Source organism: Petromyzon marinus, chromosome 12, assembly GCF_048934315.1.
Source record: "Petromyzon marinus isolate PM22_M1 ecotype Great Lakes invasive population chromosome 12, UKy_Petmar_22M1.pri1.0, whole genome shotgun sequence".
Classification (NCBI taxonomy): Eukaryota; Metazoa; Chordata; class Hyperoartia; order Petromyzontiformes; family Petromyzontidae; genus Petromyzon; species Petromyzon marinus.
This window is the reverse complement of record NC_133678.1, coordinates 5,229,566-5,245,229: the sequence shown is the minus strand read 5'-3', so window position 1 is coordinate 5,245,229 and position 15,664 is coordinate 5,229,566. Positions and strand designations below refer to the sequence as shown.

The 15,664-nt window shown below is 44.5% G+C and overlaps 1 protein-coding gene across 7 annotated transcripts in view; it reads right to left on the bottom strand.

Moving 5' to 3' along the window:
* The window catches only part of VPS13B (vacuolar protein sorting 13 homolog B), a 305,573-nt gene extending 295,499 nt beyond the window's left edge, over positions 1 to 10,074 (bottom strand). For 6 of the 7 annotated variants that reach the window (XM_076066534.1, XM_076066535.1, XM_076066538.1 and 3 more), the window contains exons 1-3: positions 9,823 to 10,074; positions 8,323 to 8,486; positions 6,568 to 6,711 (exon numbers count right to left, since the gene is read on the bottom strand). In XM_076066534.1, coding sequence (XP_075922649.1) covers positions 6,568 to 6,711; positions 8,323 to 8,469 — 291 coding nt within the window. In that variant the 5' untranslated portion in view covers positions 8,470 to 8,486; positions 9,823 to 10,074. The remainder of the gene's footprint in view (positions 1 to 6,567; positions 6,712 to 8,322; positions 8,487 to 9,822) is intronic. The other variant, XM_076066540.1, reaches the window with a different exon arrangement.
* Between the last annotated feature and the right edge of the window lie 5,590 nt (positions 10,075 to 15,664).

Sequence of the window (15,664 nt, the reverse complement as noted above, 5' to 3'; positions counted from 1 at the left end):
GAAATTGTCCACGATTACATCACAACTAGAAGCGAATTCAAATGTGTCAAGATGCTTAACATATTCTACCACTGTACAGTATTTCACGGTAATATTTAGGGTGTTGCACCATGTCCTGTTGGATTGGCTGCCAAATGTGTACGGAGTGGTAGCCCTCGCTCAAACCGCACAAATTTAAAATGCTCTACCACTGTAGAGTAGTTTAAGGATCTTCATCAATTAGCTAAGGAAGACACAGATCCCTGTATAGCCTGTAACAGACTGTAGGAACAAGTGCTTTGAGCGAGCACCTATGAAGGCCGGCACGGCACACGAGGGTGTGGGTGGCCAGCACCACGCCCGACCGCCTTTATCTCCCCAGTGGCGATGTTTACACACCGCACCAGGTACTCATTTGAGGCTGAGTCGACCTAGGGAAGGCCCAAGACCGGTTCAAATAATCGTCACTGGGTGTTAACCGTGAGCGGGAATCGTACTCGGGTCGCCGGGTTCATGGTACAGCGTGCTAACCGCTGCGTGACTACTCCCCACAAGAAGACACACATTTAAACACGTACAAAAATAAAATTCACACATGGCACAAAACTTTGGTTAAAAGTAATGCATATATGAACACTTGAATTGAAATATGCAATGGGTATTAAATGATGCAATAAACTGCATTGTAAAGGATCATGGATGAAAGACTGACATTTCACTTTCCATCGTCGAGACGTACTGTTTCTGACAATTAACTGGACTACGATTCAATTCCTTGATGTCCTGTGACACATGGAGACGCTGCATTGTCCACACGCAGCCTTGTGTCAATCCACTCGCTCGTGGACAAGGTCATCCCCACATTAGGATCATACGGGCTATTTAGCCATACTTCGCCACACTGATCAACGTGGGTTGGTGAAGGTGTGGTGGCATAGAAGTATAGTGTAATATCTTCTTTGGTTCTTTCGGTAGCTTTAAATCGAAATATAGTGTAATAATGTTTTGTGGAATTTACCTTTGCTGCCCTCCACATAGCCTCTGTAAGACGGGTTATGCAAAGCGGTCGCCCATCCACTGCATCAATATGCTTAAAATACAGGTTCAACCTTGCCGAGCTTTGGCGATCTTACAATATTGAGCACATTCCGGGCGAGTTGGTCATTGGCAGATGCTGGATTAAGCCATGCAAGAAACATAATTTTACTTATATTTATATTTTATCCTATATAATTACCAGACGTGGGCCAATGTTGTAGAGCTCTTTGTACATAAAAAAAAAACTATTTGGGACCAAAGTCATTTCCCTCTAATCTCCCCTGACCAAGTCACTTTTAATGACGTCAATGCCACCGGCCTTGCAACCGCATGGAATTGCAAAGGTGCACAAACAGGCCACTATTATGAATGTCGGCTTGAAATAACAGGAGCCTTGCGAAACTCCAAAAAATAACAGCATACTTAAAAAAAACACACGATGATAAGTATTTGTCAAAAGTCTCAGCCGAGAGCCCTTCTGAACTAGCGGCAAAAGAAACACATGATAATGTCATCGAGTTATGATGTCAGCACATGCACATGAGAGTCAAGAGGAAATGACATCACTGGAGATGACGGAATGGTCCTCATGAAAGGCGGCGTACAAAGAGAAGTGGTAGCGAACACTAAACAAATATACAGTGCACATCACTGCACACGGTTTGACCCACCACATTCGCTGCACTCGCTGTGCAATGGGTCCATTGTCTATTGTCACTTGGGGCAGCCAGTGGAGGTGAGATGTTAACTCCCTCGCCTGGTATGCAGGAGCTCGTGGGTTTGCTCCCATACCGTGTCAACCCATACGGTTTACCCATATTCTTGTACGGGAAAATTGAGTTTCAGGTCCATATGGCGTACATTAACGGGCAAAAAAAAGTGTTTTTACCTATTTGTTTGTGTTTCTCCCTTGTGATGGGACTTTGTAGGATGAACGTTGAGATTTATAAGAGGCACGGGGTGACCAATAAGGTCTGAATTGGTCTGTAATAAGGTCGGGCACTGATAAGGGGTTGACAAGAATGCTATCCCGACCCTGACGATGCCTGTATATTTGGAGTTTGCGTGTTCTCTTTTCTTACGTGGTCGCATGGATTTTTCTCTGGGTCCTCCGGTTTTTTCCCTCCAACTTTAGAAACATGCGTTTAAGAGTATTTGACTGATATAAATTTGCACATGATAAGCCACTTCATTGAGCTATCATTTGTGGCCAGGTTGCTTCTGAAAAAGACCTATATAGCTCAGTGGGCCTTACCTTGTAAAATAAAAATTGCTAGTAAGTTTCACTCTACAGCATGCTGTGGTAGCACGCGACTCCTGCTCAAGCAAAGAAAAAGATGCTATCTCAGGCTTGCCCCAGGAGGACATCCGGCAAGGAGATGGAGCGATTGAAATCAGCTTGTGTGCCCGTGGATTATTACATCACAGGATCGTTACAAAATTATGACAGCTTGGGCACGTGTTTATCAAGCAGTGGATTGATCGTGGCTGATGCTCATATAGATAAAGGCTTAGGAGTGTTCAGTAATGCCAGCTGGTGATTGATTGAATGATTGATAGGCACCTAATAATGAACTGTCACGATTCGTGGATCGAGATTCGATTCAAGAATGTATTATTTTGTCTCCTTTGTTCAGTCGAATTTTTATCATCTGTCTCATTAATTTTAATTCGCAAGATGATATGTGACTATATGTTCCCTATGTCAATTTACTTTTGGATGAAGACCATTAAAATCATGGGGATTGTTCTACTCTAACTCACTGCACTATCACTCCTCCATAAGTAAAATGATCAATTTATAGACAGGCGATAGAATGTAAGTATCACGTGCATTCGAAATGATCAATTAATTGTTGCCAAATAATTTAAATCAGATAGTGATGATATAAGCAGAGCTTCTCCACCAGAACTCCAAATTAAAAGGGACTACAGTTTCTAAAGAGTCTGATGAGATCTCAGCTCTGGTACTCAATGTGCAGGATTACATCACCATCTATGATTAAAATAATCCAGAATACACCAGAAATCTCAGACGCTAAGCAGAGCTGATCCAGGGTAGTCCTTGGATGGGTGGCTACCGTACACGCCAGGTTGTCATAAGCGTCTGCGTGGCCATGGTAAATCAAATGTTGTACTGTACTTGCATCTACATCTATGTTTCCCCCCTTATCACCAACCGACACTAACCACCGCTGTGCAGTATGATCCAATAGACCCGATGACCCACACAGTGATGGGAAGGCACTCATCCAGCGGTGTATTTATAAAAGGGCTGGACATGTGCATGTACATACATCACCATCTCCATGACAGAATCAATATTTGAACCGTGCATACCACACGCGTGTGCACGAGCTAGCTTGAACTGCAAAACCCACTGTGGAGTTTGTTGTTTGGTTTTTAAAGCTCAGGTCAAGGACCTGTGTGTGTGTGTGTGCAACAGCTCCGATAAGCACGGTTGGCTATGTATGGTGCGAAAGCAGTTCAACATGCATAATTACAGCAGCGACCTGACCCAACCTCAAGAGCTACTGCGATACACTCACTCAACAACCATAACCAGTAGGCATGCAATGCAACAATTGTACTCCCAGAGTGGCAACGGGAAGAATTGACGCGATGCGGGGACCGCGATTCAGTTTACAAATGTAATTCATCGTTCCCTCCTTCATTTTCCCACCTCATTTGTATTGTTGCTGACTTTGCGATGCACCGCTTTGTTTACTTTTGGTTGCTTCCGTTGGTTTTCATGCTGCCGTTGTTGCAATGGTCAGCACGCTGCACTTGCAAAATCCAGAGGTCACCAGTTCAATTTTATCTCCTGGCGCGGCAATTGAAACAACTGGCACATTTCTTAAGTCCCCCTACCAGCCTCCGTGCAGACAGCAGCATAAATAAGTACGCTGCAGCGAGTCGAATGGCAGGTCACGTGTGGTGGTGTAAAGTGTGGACACTAGCACCTCTTCTTCACCATTAGCCTAAATGTAACATTATCCTATTATTGACATATAACCCATTTAAATCATTAATACGTGATTATTACCGACATGGTTTGCAGTATTATGAGCATAAGCTTCGATTTCAAATGACGAGTATAAAATTAAAGTGCCAAGTATTTTCCATCATTTCTATTTCACGTGCAACTTCCACTTCCTTAAGAGGCTATCAAGAAAAAATATTTGAAAAAAAATAAGAGTGACCATGGGAAGAAATGAAATTAGTCTTAACTTTGATATATATAGCATTCAAGAAAACCGCTGCCAAACAGAATATTTTTTCTGCAGAACGCGTATATTTTTGTTAATAAATTTATAAATAAAAAAAATTAAGTGCATTGCAAAATAAATATTGTACATTACACAAACGGTTACGAAAATAAACATTCTTTCAGCCCAATTTGGGAGAATTAGCCAGCATTGCGGCTTGGTGAAAATCAATTTGTTAAACGTTATTAACAAATGTATACTTGCTTACACGGCAGCAAATTCATCTTAATTACTGCGTATTTATATAAATGTATCTACGCTCGGGGAAAAAGTCACAACGCTGTGGGTAAAATATATCGACAAAGAGGTATCGCTAAGTAATGCTATGCTCCATTGAAAAAACACAACACCCGATATTTAAGTGACTTATAAAAACAAGTGACAGTTTCAAAACACCAACATACCTAGTATGTGTCTTTTATACGTATTCATACACAACAACAATACGCACACTGGCTACATAAGGTACGGAAGAAGTTAAACATACATCCAAATGTATTAACGCAAGCGCAAACAGAACATAAGCACAATGCCTGAGTTTAAGTAAAAGCTACCATCCCCTGGGCGTAACCCATTCTCAAGAATGTGCTCGGTATATAAACAGAACACGTAAAGGTGCCCCCATTCGAGGAGGCTCTAGAGAGCTTCTCTAGAGCGCATTTTGGTTGAATATCCCCCACCGGCCGGACGTTTTGGAAGAGGTGGGAGCACACCGCTCGACTGTGGTGTACCTATCGTATGATGTATACTGCTGGGTTGACAAGAGGCAGGGGCGCGGGGAGGAGTAGGATGTAATAAACTTGCCCGTTGTTTCAACTGCTGCGCTGGGAGATCAAACTGGCGGACCTCTGGATTGCTAGTCAAGTGTGCTCACCATTTACACCACGGGGGCATCCCAATACTTATATGCAATGACCGAAAATAAGAAGCGCTCACCCCAAAGCCAATGTGCAGCCGAACCGTCTTTCAAAAAGTAGGCCAAGGCCTCCTATTGGCGGGAAGAGACCTCCACGATGATCGGTCGGGAGGCAGGGTTTGAAAAAATTGGAGGAAAGATTCAAACGGGGGGGAAAGCGGGAAACAGAGTTGACAGAGTTGACAGAGTTGAACCAGGAGGCAACGGTTGAGGAACCGTTGGAGAAGGACGGGGGATTGGCTCCGATAAAAAAACAGTGAGGAAATTTCCGAGAAAGGGGGCTTCAGGAGGATAAAACTGGAGAGCACGAGGGGAGGGGACGTTCGAGGGAAGGGACGAGCTTCAAGACCATGAAACGAAGCCCGGGCCTAGTGTTGTTGCTGTGCTAATAATAAAGAGGCTCCCAGCATACAGTCGTCGGTGTCACTAGACATACAAGGCACATTTATTTCATATACACCTGCACTGAAAATGCCATGTGTTTATTGTAAATGTAATGAGCGACTTTCAGCCCTGTGCCAATCCACTGCCAGATGAAAGCTTCCCCACAATGCATCGGTTATGGGGTTTGTTGACCATACCTCATCACACTGGTTAGGCATTTTAAAGGGGGGGGGTGGCGGCTTTATTGGCAAACAAGCCTGCTAGGTTATAGCACAAATTAAGGGAACGATTCAAACCTTCATTGATTAAAATAAAGTCTTAGGCTCGCAGTACACGCATTAAACTATGTAAGAAGTGATGTTTTTATGATTATTTTATTTTATTTTCCCTCCTCTTACCGTTTAGTTACTATTCAGGACAAATATACCATACAAAAGAAAGAGGCAGTAAAGACAATACTACACAAAAAGATGACACAACGGAGAAACATCATATACATTATACAATTCAAATAAAACAGTATAAACAGGACAGTACAATAGGGAGGTAAAAAAAACAAGTTAGAAAAAATCATCCATACACATGGGTGAGGTAACTTTTCGAATATTCATGTGTCCTCAGAAGTCTTTCATTGACAGACAGCTGTCAGTATGCCAGCCATTTTTTTTTCTGTGGTTTGTGCCTCTGGCGTTTTGGGCAGCCCTTCGATAATTTTGGGCAGCCCTTCGATAATTCTGGGCGGCTTTCAATAAGGCAAGTCCCGAATAGCAAACGCAACTTTATATTCCAGTTTGGACTTTATACTGGATCATATTCACGAGCATTGTCATGAATTCATTCCTATTCTTAAGATAGAATTGCAGCAATTCATCAATTCGCGAGAAAAGGGGGGGGGGGGGGGAGTAGATGGGTACATCATTACTCCGAGTGAAATTCGCAGCACGGACAAACGGCGCCTTGTCTCGGCGTTGCGCTGCTGACCTGGGCGCTGTCCTTCAGCTTGAGGATGCACTCGATGGTGTTGATTGCGATGACCACGGGCTCCGAGCCGAGCTTGGTCCACGGAACGTGGATGCGCAGCTCATGGATGTGGCCGCTCAGGAAGGTGAAGGGCAGCTTCAGCTCCTACAGGGGGCGCGAGGCGGACAAGCGGATAAACTCAACGCACGTGTCAGAGTCTTGATTTAAACTGGAGGAATCCGATGAACTATGAAGATCTTTTAATTTAAAGCTTTCGTGACTGCAGGGATTAATATTATTGGTTCTTCGGTAAAGTCATGTAGAAGGGAAACAATCAAATTATCACGACGTTTCGACTGCAACACAAGCAATCATCATCAGGTGTGAAAACCACAGCAATATTTTTTCTTGCTGTGGTTTTCACACCTGATGATGATTACTTGTGTTGCAGTCGAAACGTCGTGATAATTTGATTGTTTTATATTTTTTATTATTTATTGTTTCCCTTATACGTGACTTTACCGAAATAACCAAGAATATGAAGATTTTTGTTCACAAATGTCCAGTATCTTCTTGGTTCTTTCAGTAAAGTCATGTAGAATGGAAATAAAATAATAAAAATAATAAAAATAAAACAATATTATTATTTTATTTCCATTCTACGTGACTTTACCGAAAGAACCAAGAAGATGAATCCCTGCAGTCACGAAAGCTTTAAATCGAAAAATGTCCAGTAGTTTCACAGAAGTAGTGCACCAACACACGTCCCACCGAATCAGTCTCAGTACTGTATTTTCTTGTGTTTGGTAAGTTACTTCATACCCTTGATATAACCTATGAGTTTTTGAATACAATATGAATCGCTCAGTAGTCGAAAATACAATTTCAAGCTGTAATTTGGCATAATTTGACCTTCACGGAAATAACGGTGTTTTAAGAAACGAATATACCCCACCTTTGAATTAGGCCGGTGTTGCACAGCCACACTTTACAGTGCAAGACAGCCCTCATGTACAGAAAAAATGCACGGTAGAGAACGGAGCGAGACACGGGGCGGTGAAACATTCTTAGCGCTTGTTGCGATTCGAGCCTGACGGCCACATCGATTAATACTGCGGATGCATTCCTATTAATCATGACATACGACACGCCATCGGCTCCGCAATGGATGTTAAAGATTCTGTGATGGTATTCGAAAAATATAAGGCCGTGTGTTGTGGTGTCGCAACCCAAATTTTGGTAAATTTGAAAAATTACTTGCAAATGTAATTTTTCATACCATACCTTGCTACACTATTCTCACCTTGCACTGAAGCTCATGGTAGAGCCCTACACAGCAGCGTCACTCAAACTGCTTCAGATCACAAGTTCTCGAACTGTTACAGCTTCATGTCGGTTCGCTGCTGTTGCCTCCTCAGTGTGGAACTCTACCCCTTTGTGCATCCGCAACATCAAATGCACTCTAACTTCCAGGAAACATCTAAAGGCCTCTATCTGTTTGGTCAGGGCTTTCCAGCAGCCCTGAGCTTGGCTCCGCGCCTCTGAGTTGTTGACTTGTCTGCAAAATCTGGCGCGCTATAAATGTCATTGTTATTATTGAGAGAAAAAAGCACCACACAACATCGCTTCGTGTTGGCAGACTTCGCCGTTAAACACATCAACCTTCTTGATATACCCTGGCACTCTTAAGAATGACGCGTATATAGCAAATGTACTAATTATTTAGATAACCAGGTGCTCGAGTGAGCCATGTGCCATGCAGGTGCCACTGCCTACCTGCTCCAGCACCTCCAGCCTGAGCTCCAGCTTGTTGAGTACCACATCGCCGCCCCACAGAGACAGCTGCAGGTCCGAGGGCTTCAGGTTCTTGATGTAGCGATTAACATAGGACATCAGGATGGGGGTCACGTATGTCTCCAACATCTTGGCGGATGCCCTCGCTGCTCACACACACACACAAAATGCATCAATACCCAGTGTTTAGTGATATAGTGCTTTGGTAAGTGTTATGAGCATCTATGAAGGCCAGCATACTGCACGTGAGTGGAGTGGTGTTGCCAGGGCCAAACATTATGTACATCTACCCAGTGCCAACGCGTACACACCGCACCGGGTACTGATTGAAGGTTGAGTTGACGTAAGGGAGGACCCAGACGAGTTCAGAACGTTGATTTAGGACAGGGGCGGGCAGAGAAACCGTTATTTGGGTTAACTGAGGGAAATTAAGTTATCTGGACTAGGTCAACAAATGTCCCACGTCAAATGTGACCGTACAGGTGATGGCAGTGCGAATGCTTCCTGTTGTTCATTTACATTGTGTAACTACTGACGCCAACCTCTGAATAAACCTCTTAACACCAGGCTTTAACTCAAACTTTCTTCAATAATAAAAACCGGTTTTAGACGAAACACTGAACAGACGGCCTTAGCCACAATCATGAGCCATGGGTTTCATACAAACTCCTATTCCCCTTCCTTAGCTGACAAGCAAAACATGCAGGTTTAACCCAAATTGCTGGGTTTAACTAGAACCCTGAACCCATCATCTCTAGAAATGAGCCCCAATGATTTATCACCAACCCTGGGTTGAGCTAAACAAACATTAGGTTTAACCATAACCACACTAGGTTTAACCAAAACCCATCATCCCTGGATTTAACCCCAAATGCGAATTTAACCTCTAACCTTGAGTATTATCAAAACTCATAACTCCTTTGTTTAAAACAAACCCCTGGGTTTACCAATACACCAGCAATACTTGGGTTTAAACACCAACCCCTGGTTTAAATTAAATCCACAACCAAATGGGTGAATATAAAACCATCAACGTGAGGACTTAATGCTGGTCTAGGGTTTTACTCCAGACCTGGGATTAACCCCCCTAACCTGGGTTGAACCCCCAGACCCAGGTTTATCTCCTAACCTGAGATGAAGCACAGACCCGAGTTTAACCCCAAACCTGGCTTGAACCAGTCCTGGGTTTAACCCCTAACCCGGGTTTAACCCCTAACCCGGGTTTAACCACAGACCCGGGTTTAACCACAGACCCGGGTTTAACCACAGACCCGGGTTTAACCCCTAACCCGGGTTTAACCACACACCCGGGTTTAACCACAGACCCGGGTTTAACCCCTAACCCGGGTTTAACCCCTAACCCGCGTGTAACCCCTAACCCGGGTTTAACCCCTAACCCGGGTTTAACCCGTCACGCCACCACCGCACGTCTTAAGAGACGTGAGAACTTAGCGCGCTCGAACCCGCGTGCGTGGTTCTGACCTCGCGGGGAGACGCGTGCCAGCAGGCAGCCCTGCGTGCAGCAGAGTCTGTGAGGCCCCTAGTTTGGCCCGAGGATCCCAGGCGACCCGGTGTGTGTGTGTGGGTGTCGGTGTGGGGTAAAGGGGACCGAGGGGGACCCTGGGCCTCGGCTTCTCCACGGGAGGCAACCGCGCGGCTCCGACAACCCCCGAACCTGCCAGCACGACTCCTCCACATTCCCTACAGCGGACGCGCGCGATTGCCCCTCCTCCCCGCCCGCTACGCGCCTCGCTATTGGCCGGCGACGCCGGGGCGAGGGCATCGCGAGCGCGCGCGCGCTCACCAATTGGCCGACGGTGATGTAAGGGGGGGGGGCGCCTGAACCGCCAATGGGATGCGGCAAAACGCCCGCCCGCGCTAGTGCAGTGTGTGGTTTGTAATGTGATGGTGGTGCGGTGGTGGGGGGGGCACTGTGGAACGAGGCAGTGACGCGGCCGCGCGCGCGGGTTCCGGGGTGGCGCAGGTGTAGCAGGGGGCGGGGCGGGGGGACTCGTGACCCCCCGCCCCAACAGAGGGGGTGGGGGTTAACCTAAATCTTGACTTAAAGCTTTCGTGACTGCAGGAATTCATATTCTTGGGTCTTTAGGTAAAGTCACGTTGATAGGTTCAAAGAAAATAACAAAAAAAATAACAAAACACCCCTGAAGACGATTGCGCTTGTGTTGCGATCGAAACGTCGTGCTATTGTTATTATTTTTAATTTAAAACAATTTATATCTACGTGGCTTTACCGAAAGACCCAAAGAATATAACAAAAAAAACCCGCTCGTTATTTTCTTTTAACCAATAAAACAGGTGTTAAGATGTTAAAACACCAAACCGAAACCTTTGCAAGGAATCCTGTCCGCATCAACCACACATACTTATAATGAAATGCAAGCAACAACAATAATCATGCTCTGACAGTACGTGCGTTGTCTTTAAAACTGCGTGGTCCCCACCAGAGACGGCTTTCTTTTGAGCCTCGTCTCAAAACGGTGTTAGATCAGAGGACGCCACATGGCGTACAGCACGAAGACAACGCCACTATCAGGGTATTGAGAGCTCGGGGTGAGCGGCTATATCATGGGACCTCCTTTGCCAGTACCAAAATATGAGAATAGGTTTTCCCCTTTCTGGCAATCAGTTTCAAAGACAATTCGAAAACCGTCAGAGTATGTTTTTTTGTTTGCATGTTCACCCCAAGTAAATGTGGTTTATGCAGTGACATGATTCCTTGCAAAGGTTTCAGTTCGGTGTTTTAACATCTTAACACGACTGTTTTATTGCCAGAAAGGGGAAAACCCTATTATCATAATTTAATACCGGCAATGGAGGTCTCAGGATGTAGCTGCCCACCCCGAGCTCTCATTACTCTGAGAGTGGATTGTCTTTGTGCTGTTCGCCTTGTGGCGTTCTCTGGTCTAACATCGTTTTGAGACGAGGCTTTAAAGAAAGCTGTCTCTGGTGTGGACCAATCAGTTTCAAAGACAATGCACGTACTGTCAGAGCATGTTGTTTGTTGTTTACATGTTCACCACAAGTATATGCTGTTAATTCAGACATGATTCCTTGCAAAGGTTTTATTGCCAGAAAGGGGAAAGCCCTATTATCATCGGGTTTACCTCTTAAGTTGATTAGGGGGGGTTAGGCCAATGTCATATCAGAGGGTTTACCTCTTAAGTTGATTAGAGGGTTTAGGCCAATGTCATATCAGAGGGTTTAGTTTTGACCTAAAACTTTCGTGACTGCAGGAATTCATATTCTTGGTTCTTTCGGTAAAGTCACGTAGATAGAAAATAAATATAAAAAATATATAAATGTAAAATAAAATGTATAATTTGAAAGTAATAAAAGCAAAAAACCCACGACGTTTCGATCGCAACACAAGCGGTCTTCATCAAGCGGAGAGAAGAGAGGGGGCAAGCCTCCAAATGCGACTGCGGGGGACGTGAGCTGGGCGGAGGAGGGCTGCACGGCACAAACAGCATGGGCGGGGCAGCCAGTCAGCCAATCAGCCATCAGCCAGTCAGCCAATCAGCCAGTCAGCCAATCAGCCATCAGCCAGTCAGCCAATCAGCCAGTCAGCCAGTCAGCCAATCAGCCAATCAGCCAGTCAGCCAATTAGCCAGTCAGCCAATCAGCCAGACAGCCAGTGCCAATGTCGGAGTAGACAATGGGGGGAGGAAAGGGATAGAGACAGGGAGAGAGAAAGGGGGGGGGGGGGGTAGGAGGAAAGAGGGGGTAGAGATGGGGGGGGGGGGGCATTGCACCTCACTACACACATCCACACTGCTGACGGTAGAGGTTGACAAGAAAACACAAATCAATTCACGACCCAAAGTGAGTGCTTGATGACATCTTTCCAATGATTGCTTAGTTTATAACCGTCGTCTCGGTTGCAATTGTGTCTGTATATAAGGATGGTTTCGTGAATGAATCTTTGTTGATAGCCAGTCGGCTTGCAGGCGGACGGCCAGAGGCCAATGTCATCATCAGAGGGTTTACCTCAAAAGTTAATTAGAGGGTTTAGGCCAATGTCATAATCAGAGGGTTTACCTATATGCCACAGGAGTGGTTTCTTTTTAACCTTGCGTCAAACAAAGGCTATTGGCCAATGTCTCTTAAGTTAATCAGAGGATTTATGCTAATGTAATATAGGAGGGTTTGCCTCTTAAATTAATCAGAGGGTTTATGCCAATATCATATCAGAGGGTTTACCTCTGGGCCACGACAGAAGTTTTACCTCTAAAAGTTCATGTCTATCAGAGGTTGTAAGCCTATGTCAAATCAAAGAGGTTTACCTCTAGACCACACCAGAACTTTCGATGATACAAAATAATTCGCGTCGTGGATCATGTCAATAGCAAAACACATAAGCAGACAACGCCTCTTCCATGTCTGTGTAATATTTTCCAATTTTCACGTGACATTTGGGTTTTTTTTCTTTTCGGTAGTCTGGTTCCTGTTTGCTTCGATGCAAACGAGGTTTCATCCCGGCACTCCTGACTTCTCACCTGGGTTGCGAAAAATGAACGTAATACTTACTGTACATAGGCGTTCGCTATCATCAACGTTACGATTTATTATACAGTAATCAGTTACTTTTGATCGCACGTGAAGGAGCTCGCAAGTGACGTCACCACATCTACCCCTCTATTCAAGGAACGAAACACGAGGATTTCTCCACAAATCTGGCTGTCCGCGTGATGATGCTAGCTGTAATTACTGGCGAAACGTCGTGCTCAGATTGTTAATGGTGCGGTTTTGCTCTCCAACGCACCGGTGTGCTGTACTAGTAACGAATTGGCGTGTTCTGTTTACGTGACAAACCTTTACTAATTGGCTGTGTCGGGTTGTGGCGGGTTTAACGACACATTTATATTTACGCGTTCTAACAAAAAAACTCTATTATGGAGTTCCTTTTGTGTTAGCTCGAATAGGTAAAATGTCAGTGTTCAATATAACCAATACCAATACCCGCCAATCGCCACTAAGTGACGGCAACGTCACCACGGCGCCTGTGCCAGGCTAGGTGCACTTTGAGGCTGCCACGTGAAGTGTCGGAAGGCTTCGCTGACAGGAGGAGGTCTCGGAACAGACCCAGCAGGTGCCATGGGTTGGCTGACTGAAATGACCGGTAGATGCACCACCAGCTGTACCCCCGACTGTGCCAACTTGCTGCGTTTTGACCGTCTGCTCGTTGTTGTGAGCATCGCTCTTCTGCCCTCCGTTGTTGCTGGAGGGCGACTGCCTCCAATTGTCCAGTAACAGCGTCCTTCACGAAATATAACCCTCCACCACCCGACAGAACCAATAAAATGAAGTCGCCGCTTGGAAAATAAATGATTATTGATTTTCAGCAAATCGTAGGAATGTTGAAAAGAAACCAAAATCTTAACAATTTGACGCGATGTTTTCAGAATCAGAATATGTATTCATACTGGAGGAATCCGATGGACTTTCCAGTTCTTTTTCACAGATGTCTAGTAGCTTCACAGAGGCAGATTTAATCCAGAATCGTGCAAGAGCTAAGCTATTGTTAACCCCTGATGATGTTGGATGTAATCTCCAGCATATATAATTGTGGAAATTGGACTTGCTTTCCAATGAGCTCACATACCAAATCAATGTATATATATGCCCCTATGAAAACTTGATTTTTAATGGCTCTGCTGGAGGATTATGGTTAAATGCTGACATTGTACCGACACAATCTAACCCAATAGAAACTATTTATGAATTAATATCCACAACATTGTACAAAAATTGTAAATGTTGTGGATATACTCTCCAACACATCGGTGTGCCGTACCCGTAACGAATTGGCGTGTTCTGTTTACGTGAGACAAACCTTACTAATTGGCTGTGTCGGGCGGTGACGGGTTTAATGACTTATTTATATTTCTGCGATATAACCCAAAAACCCTCTATTATGGATGATATAATCTCATCAGCAGAGTTGGGTTTGTTGCAGTTCAAGGTCAGTGCTTTGAGCACAATTCAGATCAAAGGTTTTACCTCTAAAGAACTTTGGTGGTTTGAGAACAAAGTCCGATCAGAGGTTTACCCTCAAGGTCAGCTCAGAGGATTTTACCACTAGGTCAGATCATAGTTTTCTATCTCTTACATTTAAAGGACGGCTTATTGACCATTCTAATGTGTAGCTTCAGGCGGATGTATTTCTGCCTGTCTGAGTAAACATTGCAATAATGGCTTCAGCGCGTGGTTAAATAATTTTGTGAGGTCATCCTCTGTCCTTTTTAAAGTGTATCTTTATTACCTTGAAAGCGATTTTGCTCACATTATTTATCCAGTATAGATTTTCACCATCTGAAAGGTTTGTTTTGCTTTTCATTGACATTTAAGTGCTAAGATCTTCAAACACCAAAATAGATACCTATTGCAAGGCATCGCGTCTGGATTAGCCACACATACTTGTGGCAAAAACATGCAAACAAGCAGGCTCTGATCATTTTCTGATACTGTAAAAAATGTGCCGTAGATACATCACGAGACATTAAATATTCAAATGTTGTCAGTTGTCCAGCTTGTTGTCGTTCCCCCGCGATTGGCTACGTACGGTGCGAAAGACGTTCAACATACACACAATATAGCGCTCAAGACAACATATTTACACGTGGTCCTCCCCTCGGCTATGATTGTGAGATGTACTTTTCCCATGATATGTCCCAGTTTTTTGTATTTTAGACGTCGCAACCCGACCACTCCACTAAACAGACGCGTGTATTTCCACAATTATTTATATCATTAAAAAGTATCCGTTTGAGAAATCTAATTAAGGAGGAATGTAATCCAACGTATGATAACATTGGAGTATGATAGTGCTCTATAAATACGGAGTTTTCAGCCAGGCATATAATCATCTTCAGCCATGATCCGTCCACTGATGGATGACGCTCAAACCGTCAAATCCCTTGCGGACCCGCGATGTAGCAATCCCCCCCCCCCCCCCAGCACTTGAGCTCATCTCATCACTCCGTCTCCGCAGTGGGTGTTCCTTTGGGAACATTCCGTTCTTTGGCTGACACTCAGTCGTTATTCTTCCCTCACCACCGCCGTCGTCTTTGAAGCGACGTGTCCCGCCCAGGCCCGATTACTTTTATTAAACGCATTTAAAATACCGTACATCAATATTTTTATTTAAATAGGAATCGACAAATGCATGCGTTTGAGAGCACCACACTGTCAAAATAATTGCTGACACTTCATTATGGCTGAACTCAAACACATCTTGCATGTGTGAGTTCCCAGTCGGAGTCCTGTGTCTCCAAAATTAATGCTCTTTATGTAATCGCTATGA